At 42.2% G+C, this 16,662-nt stretch overlaps 1 protein-coding gene across 5 annotated transcripts in view; it reads right to left on the reverse strand.

Moving 5' to 3' along the window:
- The window catches only part of RARB (retinoic acid receptor beta), a 337,858-nt gene that overhangs the window by 88,521 nt on the left and 232,675 nt on the right, over positions 1–16,662 (reverse strand). Inside the window, exon 1 of one of the 5 annotated variants that reach the window (XM_009510472.2) lies at positions 5,350–5,989. The exons of 3 other annotated variants lie outside the window; for them this stretch is intronic. In XM_009510472.2, coding sequence (XP_009508767.1) covers positions 5,350–5,506 — 157 coding nt within the window. In that variant the 5' untranslated portion in view covers positions 5,507–5,989. Of the gene's footprint in view, positions 1–5,349; positions 5,990–16,662 lie in introns of those variants that run through there. One more of the 5 variants, XM_009510476.2, reaches the window with a different exon arrangement.

The raw sequence follows: 16,662 nt of genomic DNA on the forward strand, positions 1-16,662 counted from the left end.
CAGGAATATAATCAGCTTCTCAACCACAAAGCAATGAGAAATGAGGGAAAAGGGTCTCCTCCTTGCTGTAGCCATGAAGCCGTCTAAACGTTACATGCAACATTTTCAGCAAAAAGTTGAAAGATTTCACAGCACAGTGACTTGAAAAGGACAATAGGCCTATTTAGGCAATTATATTGTGCAGGCTTTGTTATTAGGCAGCCCTGCTCAGTCCCAGAAAGTCTGGATAATCAAAAGTGTCCAAGTACAGGAAGGGGAAAAGTACAACCCCACCCTCCCACGCAGCCGCTGCCAGGACCTCTGGATTTGAAGGGTAAAGTCTATTTACCGAAGCTCCTTGGCCATTTTATACATCAACTGATATCCTTCCTCATGGGGCTCTGTGCTACAGCCTAGTCAAGCTCTGGAAAGCCCTCTGAAACCACAACTAATTTGGCCCCAGCCGCCCGCCCCTGTACATTCGCTGCTCGGAGGCTGCTGCCAGCCCCCCAGGCAGAAACTGCGAGGGGGAGAGGGATGCTCCCCAGCCCCCTGCCTTGCACGCATACCAGCACCGGTCCCCACGGCCAAACAGATCTGGAAACTCATCGCAGCTGTGCTCTGCTTTTGAGGTCTCAATAGGATGGGGCACGGCGCGGCCGACCACGGCAGACAGCAGTCCTTCCGAGCACAATGTCCCTTTCACAACCCCGCTCCCAAATCTAAATGCTGGCTGCCTAACACAGACGCAGTTCATCGGCTGCGTAAAGGGTGGTGTATAAATTAGACCTGAGCAAAAACAGTCACTTGGGACATTTAGGGGAGGTGGAAGCGTAATCTGCCGTCCGGGGCGCCTCGCTCCCCGTGCACCCCCAAGCAAAGCCCCTTAGCTCGGCTGGGCTGTGGTGCAGGCGTGACGCACACACAGTTAACAAAGACGGCTCAGCAGTAAGTGAGGATTTAACTGGATGTGAGGATGACTAACTTTGCTGTCTGAAACATAATCTCTCTCTTTCAACCCCTTAACTTTGCCGTAACCCTCTTCCAAGGCAGCGCAGCACCAGCCTGGCTTTGTTCTGACAAGTTGCACCTTTGCTGCAAAGACTCATTAGGCAAGCGGGGAGTCACCCAAAGATACATTGCTTTTCTTCCAAGCTTATCCCACCCTGACTTCACCAGCGAACGCCTCTCATCAGTTTTGTCTGCAGGAGTTTTTGACAGCGGTACGTGTCCATTAGAGTTTTCCTGTGCCAGCAGCTGAACCAGGCTAACTCTATTGGAGCCTACATAGAGAATAGTTGTTCTTGTTTCAATTAATTTGGAAGAAAAATATCCCCGTGCAATATTTTTTTTTTTTTAATGAAAGGGATTAGAAATAAACACTTTTCATCACATATTTCAGGGCATTAAGCTTCAAGTATAAAAATTTAAACAAAGACTTTGTCCCTAAGCAAATCAGTCCTAGTGATTTAGCTGTAAAGTTTATAGATGAACTTTAAAGAAAATAACATGGTTCAAACAGATCTTGCCTTCTGGGCACTAGCAAACACACCTGCAGCAATTTGATACTTGGGAATGCAGATTACAAGTCCTTCACTTCAAAATGTTTGTTTTTAAATTCAGAAAGATGAAAGAAAATAAAGTACTGAGCTTTTTTCTGTTGAGCACAGATGTTTCCAGTATTTCCAGCGCTTTCAGGGAACGAGAACCTGACCCAAACATCGCAATAATCTGGAATTCAGAAGGCAAATGCATGCCTTTTGGAGTCCCATTTTCGTGAACTTTCCGAAAGCTAATACCTGCTAGATCCTCTCTGGGCAAAAACCCCCCACCAAAGCGAAATAAGAACTGTAAACTACAAGGGCCTCGACATCCTATTACGTTCTGCTGCCATATCTGTAACTTTTGCCTTCATCAAGTTCCTTATTCTACTAAACCTAACAAAATGCAGTAGGGAGTAGTCTTCTACTTGATATAATTAGCTGAAACACTACACACTGCCAAACAATCTTACTCTTGTTTTGGGCCTGCTCATTTGGGGTTTTTTGCCTGTTTAATTAATGAAGACTAATGAAGACTTTTTTTAATAGGCTGTTCCAAGACCAAAGGAAAATCACCATTCCTTGCAGCTCTTTCTCTCTCAGGGCCTGTCCCGTTCCCACTTCCGCAGTATTTAGTTAGCTCACGTTACACCACAAGTTACTCGTTTTCTCTCAGTATTTGCTGTCGCTGCATTACAAGGGAGCAGAAAATTCTACCTTACTTTAAAAAGTATAAATTACTCGTTCTTGCAATGATAACTCTTTTGTCCTCTTAAGAACTATTCTCATGTAATTTGTTTATAGTGACCTGATTTTTGCCTTATGAGAAAAGGAGTGAGAATGACTCATGATTAAAAGTGCAGTCAGTTCTGCTCTCATTTCTGAGTCTATAATTTTCTTTGCAAACAAATACTTCTTTTTTTAAACATACAGCCATATAACTAATATCACATAAAACAAACATGTATGAGCTCAAAATTAGGTACTTTTTTGTGTGCTCGCAACACATCTTGTAATATACAGTGGCGACTGTTTGGGTTGCAACCCATAGCAGGTTTTTCCTCCCACAGGGGGGAGGGAAAAAATACCACACAAGTTAAGGTCACGTTTGGGTTGCGCCTTACCCTCTATTTTTACTCTGCAGACCCTCGTGGACTAGAAAATTCATGATGCTGTAGGAGTGTACTTGCTTAGTGAATCGTAATGGGATTAACATACTGAAGATGTGCCGAAGTTGGAGACCTACAGCATTCTGCCCTAACCCCTGCAATGGCCAATTTTGCCAGCGTTTCAGTCCAAAGCCTGATGCTGTCTGGGGTTGTTACTGGTCTGTTCAGAGTCTGCACTATTCATGTCTTAGTCCCTCAACAACCATTTACCTTTTACTCTACAATCACGTCTCTATCAAAGCAATATTTCTAAGGCCTAAAGCAATGGCTGCAGGTGTACTGCTTTTATGGCAAAGCCAAAAATAAAACAATAAAATAGACCAGAGAACCTAGCTATTACACGTCTAATAATTTCAAAATTTGGCTACGATTATGTTCCATTAAATCACAGAGGTCTTCATAAAAACAGAAAATCAGGAAACACTTGAGTTAGAATTAAACATTGCTACCTTTGTATTTACAAGCATTGGAACTTCATTTAAACCATTAAAAGCATTCTGGACCACAAAAATTCTGGTTTTCTCATTATTTTCATGAGATGCAAGACAAAATCTTACATATTGAGCAAACTTTAGTATTTTGTAGACCGTTTATATATATTTACCCACACACATAAAGTTCTTACACTTTCTTAAAAATTAAAACCAAAGCTTGTTATAGAAGTCAGGCAGAATTCTTTATTTAGACCCTAACTAGATTGCTTTTCCACATTTCTATACCATTAACTTTCACAGTTCAAATTACAGCCACCATATTACGATTCAGGTTTCGGCCTGATTTTAAATTCCCATGCAGCGAAGATTAATCCAATTGCTTACAAAGTTACAAGACTGGATTCCTGAATGCATTTTCCTGTATTTTTTATTTACTCTTGTTAATATGAGTTTCTTTGATTAGCTAAACTTTGCTGTTATCAACACTTGTCTCTTATCACAGGCCCTAGGCAAATGACATATTTACCACTCATTCCACTCTGATAAGGGTAATCCTGTGTTTAACTTGCCCAAGAACAAACACCATATATTTTGTTTTTAAGAATCTTGCTTCTAGGTATTAACAACATACAAGAGAATGAGCAGGACATTTATAAACCAGAAGTTATTTAAAGACTATTTTGTGAATATAAGTTTTTAACAACAGCATATGCCTCCTACTCCAGGAAAGTTTATTTAATTCCAAGTTTCCGCAATATCACCGCTGAAGTTATATTAAAGTTTAAACCATGGAAGGAGGAAAACACATTTTTAGTAAAACATCTGTTTTGGTTTGGGTTTTGTTCCCCCCCTAGCTGAAGCTCTCCCATAGCTAGTAACATTACTTTGGAGTAAAAGCTTTGTTTCGTGTCTTGTTTGAAGTATTTTGAAAACAGCGCGGAGAAAATAAACATCCCATGCTGAACTTCACTGTCTAATTTTAATTGTGAAGACATCAAAACATTTGCAGTTTTGTAGGCTGGTAGTCACTGATTTTTACAATTCTGTTTTCATTACTCAACCCACACAAACGTCATATGGTGAGTGAAAACTTTTGAGCAGAGTGAAAAACACACTATTTCGCCAAACATTTTTAAATTTATTTTTCAATTCCCCTCTCCACCTCTTTAAGATACTCTCGAAGGGACAACTATTCTAATTCCTAGGTAACTTTTTAACATACCACAAAACAAAAATTTCAAACAGGATTACACGGTTAATGGTGTACTGAAGTGCCCGAGAGCGTGCTAAGAACATTTTGATAGATAGCCAAGTCATTTATCTAAATCACCGTCAGAGCAGTGAAGCATCCTGCAAGCTTTTATGCTGAGTATAAGGTAATGCTTTTTGGCACTTTTTGCCATGTCTCAAACTTCAAACTGTGGTGTTAAAATACTGCCATTGTTTAGCATCTATGTATTTCAGCAACAAATCAAAACCCCATAACATAATAATACATTTTCAGAAGTGTCCTACCACTAACTGTCCCTCCTCCGTTACCAGTGCAACACTGCCTGAATCTCAAGGTATAGGAATAATTGATGGTTAAACTCAAAGGGTGTTCACAGTAAGTAGTTTTCTAGCAAAACAGCAACTTCTTAGAGCAACAAAGTGAAGAAGAAAGGTGGCAGCAAGGTCAGTACAAAGAAATATTGCCTTTTCTTAGGAAGCTTAAAACTACTGTCTGATTTTTGGAATGGCACCTACTCATTGCAATTCCATGTCTTTGCAAGAACTGTACAGAGCAGCATTTTAATTGCTTGGCTGCTTTGCTAAAATTCTCTTTGAGACAACACGCATCCAGATTATCAAATACGCTACAAAACTAGATTAAGGAGGCAAAGGGAAAAAAAACACCACAAGATGGTAAATTTGTCCTTCACTGCTTGGAGTTTTGCAAGTATTTGCTGTATTATATTATAATTTTATGTGTTTCTGCTTGGCTCCACAACTGTTGTTAGGATCAATACGCTACATGAGAAGGGATAAACAGAAAGCAGCCCGGTGCCTCTTTGCTTTTTCCTTTCTTGCTGACAGCTTGCAAACCATATTTTGCACAAATACTCCACCCCCACCCCCCAACATTACCCCTGCGCTTAAATTACAAGTATTTCTTTTTTAAATACATGCAAATAATAGTAATAATAATAATTGCTTTAAAGTGGAAAAATAACAGTTGGGACCTACATTGAGCACTGTGCCGGTGTTGCCACTCTGTTTGTGCCAATCCACTGAAGCATGCTTTGAGAGCCTTCTCCTGGAGCATGCAGGAAGACGGACTCGCAGTGTAGAAATCCAGCATCTGAGCAGGGCTCACTGCTAGAACATCCATACAGTCAAACATGATTCCCCCTGCACAGAATGCCTGCAAAAGTGCTTTCCTCTAGGTGTGGAGGAAAATGGCACATAAAAGTACACCCAACTCCATCAAACTCTGCCCCTTTTTTGGCACGTAGGCTGTTGGTCTTTTTCCCAGACCAGAATCATGAATTATGACAGACAACACAGCTAAAAGCCTGTAATTGATCCAAATGATCATTTACCATTTTCCAGGCTGCCCAGCCAATCCAGCAAGATGGGGGGAAGCAAGCCGCATTCCAAGTTTTAGCTCCCATCAATTTCCCCCCAAATTTCTTTAGAGTCAGTCCCGCTCCTCGGGCGCTCGCCGGCTGCGTGCCGCGTCCCGCACCGCGTCGATCGCCCGCCGCCCCGGGATAAAACAGCTCCGGTAGGGACTCGGGATCCCCCTCGGCCGTGAATAGATCCTTCTGCCTCTGAACAGCTCACTTCCTACTACTTGTGTCACAGGGAATGAAAGATTGAATTGCCTAATATATGCGAGTGAACTTTCCGTGAACCCTTCCCAGGCTGCTAACCTTCAAATGACCCAAGCGGTCTGACATCACCAGCTCCCAGGATTCTCACACGCCTTCACAACTCCCAGCAGCCCTGCAAAAACGCAGGCAGGCGGGCGGGCAGGCGGGCGCTTGCCCCTGCCCTGCCGGAGTCGCCCCACTGCCGCTGAGCGGGCAGCAACGGCGGGTGCGCATGGGGAGGCCAACTTGCAAAAAGACCCAAAATAATAAAGTAAACAAAACAAAACAAACAGACAAAAAAAAACAAACCCCAACCAAACCGACAACCAATGAGGAGGAGGAGGAGAAGGGGGGGGGGGGGGGGATTGAGACAGCGATGTTTTTGGTGGTTGCGGAGAATGGAGGATTTTTAATTCCAGCTCAATTTGCTAAAACTTCTCTGCCTCCCTGCCCCCCCATTCCCACCCTCTCCAGAGAGGCCACGAGTGAGGCACAGGCATCACCCGCTGTACCAGAACCAGGAACACTGGCTTCACCCCAAATTCTGGGGTGGCGGGGCTGGGTGCAGAGCAGCCTCACCCAACCCAGCCCCATGCATGCCAGTGGGGACCCCTGTTTGATGCCACCAGCAGAGATGATGGGCCTCACAGGCCTGACCCTGCTGGGGCAGGGGGGTCAGATCCCATTTCTCCCCACCACCCCCTACCCTCGCTCCTAAGTCACACAGAGGTGTGTTATGGCTGCAGCAGAGCCCAGTCATGCTGCCCCATGCTCCCAGGCCTCCCCGCCAGGCTGGATTTGGCAGGCATCATCGCCTGGGAGGACCTGTCCCCACCACCCAGCCCAGGGCAGGAGGCAGCCACACGACCCCTCTTCTCCCCAGCCCGGAGGCCACCGGGTCCTGCCTGTCTCTGATTAGCAGAGAGGGGCCAGGGCTGCTCACGTGGCCCCACAGGGGCTGTATCAGCTTTCAGAGGGCTAATGAGCCCCAGGTCCTTGCAGGGGGAGAAAGGCCACATGGCGGTCCGTAAGGAACGGGACCCACCCCAGGGTGCTGGGAGGGGACACTGTGGCTGCCCCCTCCCCGGGGCAGGCAGCCCTGGCCACCCCCTCACAGCCACTCTGAAGGCACGGGGCTGCTCCCACCAAAACACCCGCAGAGGTCTCTGCAAAACCGTAGTGCCAGCAGCCCTCCCTTGTGGCAGGAGTAGGTGCCCAAGCCTTTCCAGGTCTGTGGCCAGGATGCCATAGCCAGCACCGTGCTGGCCCACCATTTGCATCAAACCAGTAGGGTGCCCTGTGCTTTTTAGGTAAATAACCACCTCCTGCAAAGTTTGGCTCACACAGAGACTCCACTGGGGCCTCTGCCAGTCCTTATTCCTACAAACACTTTAAGAATGAAAAACAACAGCCTGGAAACACTCTCTCTGCCCCACTGGAAAGTACATGAGCTCAATGACCATGCGCACGCTTTCATTTTAAGCAAGTGGGCCAAGTCACCTCAGCGCTGGTGGACTGAGTGCTGGCCTGGAGCAGGGTTTCCCGAGGCACGGAGGAGCCCTGCTTCCAGCCCGGATGCTAGCTCGGGTTTGGAAACTGGAAAATCAAACTCTTGATTACTCCCCGTTTCTTGAAAAGCCTAAGATGGGAGTCGGTCAGAGCGGGGGACGCTGTGCGCAGACTGTAAGGCAACACCGGGGAGAGACTCACTCTGGGACCTGCACAGCCACTTTAATGGATGTGGTGTCCCCTCTCCACAAAAAGTCCTTTGATGAACCGAAAGCTCTCTGACAATGCCTGCAGATTGTATTAACAAAACTTTTCACACAGGTTCAAGAATTAAAAAAAAGGCAAAAAAAACCCTAAAACCACCAAAGCAAAAAAACACCCAACACAAAAAGCCAACCCCCCACCCCACAGCACACACACACACACTTGTTCCCTGAAACTGATGTACCCACTTTGAATACAAGCAGCCAGCAAAAAGAGCTGCTGCAGTGTGGAAGTGAATCCGTTTGAAGAGATAAAAACAAAAGCTTTTCTTCACCTCCTTCCCCTCCGATAGGAGAGCTCTGGCTGCCCCTGCAGCACGCAGCCTCTCTTCCCATCTTCCCTCCAGGCGGAAGAGTTACAAACGCCGCTTAAGGACTTTTTAAGGGCTTTCTCAGTCAGTTGGGGTGTCCTCCCCCAGCCAGGACTCCTCCAGCTGAAGAAGTCCCTGACACTCTGTAATCCAAAAATTATGCACAGCACCCGTTTATCAAAAAAGCCATCCTTCAGGAAGGCTTGTTGAAACCATGTCAGCAAAGCAAGCAGAGTTTGCCGTATTAAAAAGGCAAGTGGAAAAGTGGCTAATTTTTTGTTAAAATCTCAGCTGGCTACATTGCAATAATTTTGTTTTGAGTAGCAAAGCTAAATTAAAAGACAGTGTTTTCTAACCAGATTACACAGAATGCACGAGAAATTTGGAATATGTAACGTGCTGCCACAAAAATAACTGGAAAGGATGATACAAAACACAGTATGTTTTGTCAGCCTCCAATTTAGGGAGAAAACAGCATTTTGCGTGGACCAAGGCTCTAGGAACAGTTTACGCTTCTGCCAAGAAAAACATATTGCCCATGTGAGTTAAAATAAACAAAATCAGACAAACAGAAATACAGTTATGTTTATTCCATTAGCAGTCTTATAATACCATATTCAAAAATAAAACCTGCCTGTTGTACCTCAAAATGTAGACTGGCAACTTCTGAAAGTAAATGTCAGAAGTCACGCTTAACTGCATATGAATTGAAAAAGATTGCATTTTCTCACTGTGTCTAAATAAGCCAGGTAGCTCATCATGTTTTATTACGAATAACAGTTGTGCTAATGCTTACTATTATTACTAAAACCACATGTAATTAACAAATTCTTCGAATAGCCTAATGGTTTGCTCACATACTATTTCTAAAATAACAGTAATTTATGTATCGCATATTTCACTCTGAAATAGCATGATACTTGTTTTTCTTAAACAGAGGATCAGGAAAAGCTACATGCATAAAACAGTGGGTATTTTCTAATTTAGATCAGGACTAACCAAAATTATTGTGATAACTAATAGCCCTCTAATTCAAATGTAATGAATCTTTAAGTATTGCCACATATTTTAAATGCCTACCCAGCTCCCACAGAGGTGCAAGTAGGCAACAACTCTCTAATATCTTCCACTTTGTGCAAAGACATTGTGATTTCACATCACTGCTTTGATTTGTTTTCCCTCAGACTGTGATGGCAGAAACTTTACAATAAACATATTCTTCGCCACAAGTGAAATAAAAAGCAAAAGTTCAAGTCAGAAATCTATTTCCTTTGGTGTTACTGTATATTTGTCAGTGTGACATAGCACATTTGAAACCCATAATCATAAAACAAAAATTTACAGCCAAGGTTTAGGGTCTACATCTGTTTCTCTGGTTTTTGTACTGCAATTACCCACTGGACAATTCAGAAAGCAGCACTATGAATCATGTACTGCACACATGTTTGTGCTGGTCACTTTTTCGTTAGTACAAGAGGCAGAGGATGCCATAATACGCTTCACCGAGAGAGAGAGCATTAACTAGAATTAGGATGAGTGCACTGAGCGAGCTAATAAAAATGGTTTTACTAGAAGCAACAGCATACTCCTGGAATATTACAGGCATATTTATAGGATGGAAAAATTCAGAAGTACATGCAAAAGTTCTCCAAAACATACCTCAAGGGAAGCAGACTTTGTTGTTTGGTGTCTTTTCTGGTTGGTTTGTTGTGTTTTGGGGTTTTTTTGGTAGGGTGTTTTTGGGTTGTTTTTTTTTTGCATGCATGCATTTTACTATTAATCAAATGTAGCACTCTCTTGAAACAGTTTTGACAGCAGAGTAAATGGTTACTAGTGAATGATGTGTGTGTTTAAGCAGTGAAAGCACAGACAAAGTGATGTTTTCTTCTACTCCCTAAGCAAGAGCTGACACTAAGCTTGCTGCCTCAGCTTTGATACTCACAGATTCCTTTGTGTCAGTTGCTGGGAGAACCACTGGCAGTTCACTAACCCTGCCTCACACACAGGGGCTTTGATTTTTACCTCTTCATTGAGAATAGATGTTAATATGAAACAGTACTTGCCTGCCTTCGTGCCTTCCCCCCCCTCGCCAGTTTTCAAATCTGAAAAGTGAACCCCCCTTCACTACATGTATTTTTTAGCATTGTAAGATGTTTTCCTCGTGTCTCAAGCACAAGAACGATGTCAAAAGATTATGGGGAAGAAAATCAGTGGGTCACAAGAGAATAGCTGAATATTTAAAACTCCAAGGTAGTCCTGATGAAATGGATATCAATCCTGAGCAAGAATGGCCCTAAAGAAAATAAAGCCGTAAAATTACTGGCACAATATGGCATGGAAAAACATGAATTACAGTGAAATTAAGTCAAAAAGGGGTTTCTTGTGACTGCTATATGCTACTATGCACAACTTGCAATGACTGAAACAGGAATCTGCACGTAACAGGAAGAATTACTTCAGGCCTGAAATGTAACAGCAACTGGCGAAAGACTATTCAGTGCAAAGCAGTATTTTATTTTAGATGGGAAAAGCAGAGTTAGTCAGCTCCAGACCTAGACCTTGGGCATGCAACCAGTCTGCAAGTCACTCTATCGATAAAGGCTTTTTGTCTGTTTTAATCAGTGGATATGTATTAGTAAAGATGCCTTTAAAGCTGATTGCTGAACTTAAAGGCTATAAAAATAATTCATCTCCACAAACTTGAGCACACAATCACATTTCTTAGAATCCATACTGTGTTTTACTCTCCTTTGGCCCAGAGCCAGGGGAAGAGAACTGCCCTACATGATAAAACTGGAAGTGTATCTGGTTCAGCAACCCATTTCCAAGAGTGAGTGCTACTAGATCTTCCTAAGGAAAATATAGGAATCCCTACAGGTTGGCAAAGTATAAGTCACCCATAGGTCCTCTAATAGCCTGTTCTCCCACAGCAAATCACTTAAGCATTAAAGCATGAGATTTAATATGCTTTCCAAATTTGTTTTGGGTAATAGCCCTGATATTCTAGATATTCATATATAGCCAACCTCTTTTTGGATTGTGATAAATTTGTAGCTCAATGACACAGGAGATAGAAACTTATTGGGCTTTGAGACAAAGAAGGATAAATACTTTTTTAAAAACACTGTAAGACTCCTCCACATCGCAAATAAAGGAAAACACAGACCAAACTGCACCTCTCTGAGGCCCCAAAGGCTGACTGCTTTAGGCTCCAGAAAGGTTGGCAAAGATGCTATGACATCATGTGCCTAGAGAGGGGATGACATGCGTTTTTGAAGGATATAAATTTAAAAAAGCATTATTACATTAAAAATTGGCTACATACTGAATCTACACTTGTTTTTTAGGAAGACCCTGCATCGCAAACACGACTGCTAAATGGTTGCCAGAAAAAAAAAAAGAAAAAAAAAAAAAACAACCCAGAAGTGAGGGGGAAAAAAGTTTGTTTCATTTTGTTTTCTTTTTAAATGACCAGAAACTGCTGTTTCAAGGTTTAGCCAAGAAATAGATTTTTACTGCTAGCCTATAAATCCCTCAAAACATAGAGTTATAATGGAAATGCTGAGGTAACTGGAGTGCCATGCGTGGCACTGACACATTGCATTATAAAATCCAGGGAGAATGAGGGCTGGGAGATCTATAAAACCTAAGTAGAAGCAAGATGTAGGAAAGAGCAGAAGAGCAAGTAGAAATATTGAATATTAAACTGCAGAGAATACATCTTCTAACAATAAAGTTTCCTATATGCTGAATATGCTCATGGTTGGCTGAAGGCAAAAGAGCACAGAGCTCCATTAAAAATAAAATAGAGATTCCAAAAGGCTATTCGAGTAACTGGTTTGTTTCTGCCTTGTTTTTTAGGGAGGGAAAGAAAAGGAAAGTTAACCTACCAAAAGGTTAGTATTTTCCTGATTTTCTGATATCCTGAAAGGTGTCTCAAAATGTGTAAATAAATAACATTAGAAAATGAAGAATAAATGGAGTTCCAAACATAGACAAATTACAAGCCTAGTTGTAGCCAGAATCAGAATAGAAACTGGGACAACAGTACTTCTAGAGGTTCACTAATGGTAGCTTAAACTCTTAGCGAAAAGTTAGCCCTAGCGACTTTCTTCCAACAAAAGACGAAAGTTACTGAGCAATAACTGGAACTACAGCTCAGTGCAGACATATATCCTAACAAAACCTTACTTAAGCCCTATTTAAGGCAGACTTAAGCAGCACTTAGGGCTTGTGCTCCTGCACTGCTGCAGGGACAACCTGTACAGAGGGATCCCAGAGGCCAGTGACAGCTGACACACTTGCGCAGAGCTCTGGTCACATAAAGCCTGATGCAGATTGGATTGGATTACACCATTAGTATAAACTGCGATAGATCCACAGCTCGGCAGTTTGACACATGTATTCATGATAATACAATTTCCGCTTAGCTAGTTCCCAAACCTACATCAAGCACTGACAGAACAGTCCAATATTCTGTCTGTGGGCATCTTAAAAAGCAAAATGAAAGAGTGGCTGGAAAATGTGCTGGCATAGCTACCTGGCTAGCAGAGGTAATGACAGCAATGACAATGTGGTGACACCACCTAAAATCCGCTGGAAATGATGGTCATCATGCCAACACATCTACTCCACCTGCTGCCCTAAGGCATTGTGCAATCACACCTTCCTTTTATCGTGCGGATGTACTTTCTGTTTGGGCACAGTTTGAAGAACAGCCTGCATGAATGTTTTTTGCTGTAAATGAGGTAAGAATACCCAGAACCTGAGCTATGTATTTGGCAAATTGGTGTCCTTTTTTTGTAGAATATGTGCCATCGATACTGAGTGAATTAACTGAGGGCACATGTCCTCTCATGAACATTGTTATCACTGTAACTTTATTGAAGTAGCTTGAAAAGTAAACTTTTCTAACAGGGTCAGTTTTACAAGCATACAGGCTATCATAGTGTAACTACTGCTGAGCAGGTAAGGGATTCTGTATATCCTTTTTATGCTACAATAACTGTCCACAATTAGGCTGTTGCAGGTAAAACTCTTTCAAAAAGGAAAGATCACTTTCTCATCCTACATTGTTATACCAGTATAACATTCAAACGCTGACAACATCTCAGCAAAAATCAGGCTGGGCTGGACTCCACTTGCATTCAGAACACGCAGTGGCAGCATGAATGATGTCCAGTCTAAAACACTTGCAAAATGTTTTCTGGTTTTCAAACTCTACTAGGATATACCTATCAAATTGTTCTTCAGTGCATTCCTCAAATACTGCTTGACTCCTGCAATTTAAGTCTACAAAGAAAAATCTGCATGGTTTCACCCTGCTTGATTAAGCTAGTCCTGTATGATTAAAGAGGTCTGCAAATTCCCATACCCTTGGTCTCCAAGATTCTCATATCGGGCCACAGAAGAGACTGAATGTCCAGTCATATTATGGCCACATTCAGGGAATCATGACTGACACACATGCTTTAAATGAAGAGGACTTACAGAGCTGGGGTGCTGTTGGAGATTGAGGTAGTCAATAGCATGTTGCCCTGGGCATTGTGCAGCATCATGAATTTTTTTGCCCTTCTGGGACCTTTTGTGCCGCATGTAGTGGAGGACTTGCAAGATGGTTTCTAAGAATGTAAGGCTTTAAAAAGTTAACTAACTTGTCCTAAAGTTCCACCTGCTGGATTCCTAAATTTGTTTAAAACTCGTTATTTTATTTTTTTTAACAACTCTTGCTAATAGCACAAGCACACAACACTGATACTCAAGCCTATTCTGCTAGCTGAACAATGCAGGAACATTATGTCACTCAGAGGCAGGACTGCGCAAGCATGTAAGAAAGGCTATGAGCTTTGCCAACACAAATTATCAGGCAGGACCTCACTGGAAAAAATGAGGCACAAAGATCTAAGTGTAAAACTTACTGAGAATTGAATGACATGCTGACAAATACCACTCCACTCTCGTGCTTCCTATCAGAACCCAACTGCCAAAGCAGAGATTCCTAAGTAGTGTTTTTACAGGCCAAGCTTAGTCTCTCCCTCATCTTATCAGTAGCTTTCAAAGGGATTGTGGGTGGATCTCCTCCAGGAAAAAAAGAAAAAAAAAAAAAAGAAAAAAAAACAACCCCAAAAAAACCCCAGAAGTGCCACCTCTTCCATACAAATACATTGGCGCAACCACAGAGGCTTTGCTCGAGCTGCAAGACTTTGAGAAAACACACCTGGCTCTTCTAAAGGAGAAATTGAAGAATTCATGCTTCAGCCCTCAAGCCTTGAGTGGCCTTAAGAAGAGGAATAGCTAAAGAGAGAGTCTAATCAGGACACAGGGAAAATCAATACTGACTTCTTGAAATATCTTAGGCAGGAAGAAACAGCTTAAGGTTGAGACATTTAGCCACTCTTTCTGCACAAGCAAATGGGCTGAAGGCTACGTGCACAGGTGAGAACAGAAAGGCAGGAGAAGGCTTTCTGGACGACTGAAAGCGAACCAAGGTGTGTGCTACTCTGAATTTCTTTGGGAAATCTCATCTTTTAAAAGTTTTCTAGTTTTGGTGCAAGAGAGATCTTTCTACACACTAGTCAAAGTTGTCAAAAGTAATACTTTCAGGGATAAATGCACACCATTGTGCTGTTATTTTCTGACTTTGGTGTGGAATACAATTATTTAAGACACGTCGGGAGAGTATAAAAGGAGCAGGAGTGTAATTCCAGTTCAGAAAAACTCCAATAACTGACGACAGTAAGAAACACAAGATAGATGCACTGTATTGTCGGCTGAGTCTCATTGGCTGGAAACCCTGGCTCTCCCAGCAGGGACTCAGTTACATAGCAACTCCTGAGGGCAGATTAACCCTTTCCCAGTTAACGTATCTGGCATGATTTAAGAGACCTTTTCCTGCTTTCAGAATAATTTCACAGGTTTGCAAAAAATGTTTGGAAAAAAATGAGCTGAGCGCTACTAGGGTAAAAGCAAAGCTATCTGACTCACCAGGGGATGCTGATGGTACAATGAACAGCAGATGCCTGGAGTTCAGGTCAGTCTAAATTATATTTTCTATCATCAGGTGTTGTGACATATGCAAAACCTACAATGTATTTTTCATAGAATGGTTCATGCTTACAGTTCAGCCTGTGCGGATCCTATCTAGACTGCATCTATCAAGTACCAGTGGTCTCTCTCACCCAAAGTCTGCCCACCCATTGACTTCTGTCTAGACAATTACTGAAGCATTAAAAGTCCTCAGCTGGTAGGGACAGTACATAGTTAATCTATAAGAGAATTTTTCACCACCAGAGAATGTGTTGCTTTCATCCAAAATTGTATAGGCTGACTACTGTAAACTCTTAAAAAACTCCTGCAGATCTTATGATACTAGGTTTTATTCTAATAGTCCTTTCTAATTACTGGCATCAAGCAATTACATGAGAATCTCAAATTATTTCACTACAGCAATTTCCCTATTTTGTTTTTAGAACCGCCTTACATTTATGTGTATGTATGTTAGCACAAATACATATATACAGTTAGCATAATAATATTCCTGCTCTCCTGGTTATAAGGAATAACAAAGTTTGAATCTAAAAATGTCAACATCCAGGACAACAAAGACTCCTAAAGCTCTCTATTTGTAAAATGTTATAATTCAGCCCCGTTAGTTTCCCCCCTTGTGAGAGAGTGAGACGAACCCTGGGGACGAGGAAGGGCACACATCCTCACTCAGGGCGTACTTCGTGCAGTCACACTTCACTGCTGTGAGCCACAGCTGTGTATTATTAGGAAAAAGTTGCTACTAGGTTTCCAGTGGAGAAAATAAGAGATCAGACTGATGTGACACACATTTATTTCTGACCATCTTCTGGTCACGTTAAGTGAGAACGATCTATCTAATTTCATCTTTTCCTTATTTTTACACCCCAAAACTGGACTCACGGTACCACAGGCATTAAGTCAGGCTAAGAAGGGCAGGCACCATTGACACTGCCCCATTTCAGACAAGCAGGGTAAGCCTATACCCTTTCTTTCCTCTGGCAGACCCAGGGGTGCTCTCAGCTGATAGTTCAGAGGAGAAAAGCCTTGAACCAAGTCTTCTGCTCCTCTTCCCTCGCTCACCATCCTCACACATGGACACAGCAAGTTCTGTAACACGCATGGTCCCACCGACATCTCTTCATGGAAGATATTCACTGCTCAGTAGCGGCTCCTAACCTCCTAGGCCAGGAGAGTCAGAGAAAACCAGAAATTAATCTGCCCTAATAACACAGCTAATGTTGTTAAAGTGTCTTTTTTTTTTTTAATTGCTTTAAAAAGAATAGGTAAACTTTGTATGTTTATGAAAGCACTACATACATGTTTAAGACATGCCTCCCTTTTCTAAACATTTCACACTCTAGAAGTTAATCTGTATTTTCTTTGTATGAGTCTCAGAGACCACTTGTAAGTCCAGATGGGATAGAAAGATACAATTTTAAATTATATTTATTATTTAATTTGGCTTTCTGCATATCTTGAAAGCTGCTCTTGAGTAACTTAGTTGCTGAATTCATAAAATTAAGAGTATCAGTATAGTAGATGAGAGATTAGTCCAAAAAGAGGCACTTCAAAAAT

This window comes from Phalacrocorax carbo, chromosome 2 (assembly GCF_963921805.1).
Source record: "Phalacrocorax carbo chromosome 2, bPhaCar2.1, whole genome shotgun sequence".
In the NCBI taxonomy this organism is placed as follows: domain Eukaryota; kingdom Metazoa; phylum Chordata; class Aves; order Suliformes; family Phalacrocoracidae; genus Phalacrocorax; species Phalacrocorax carbo.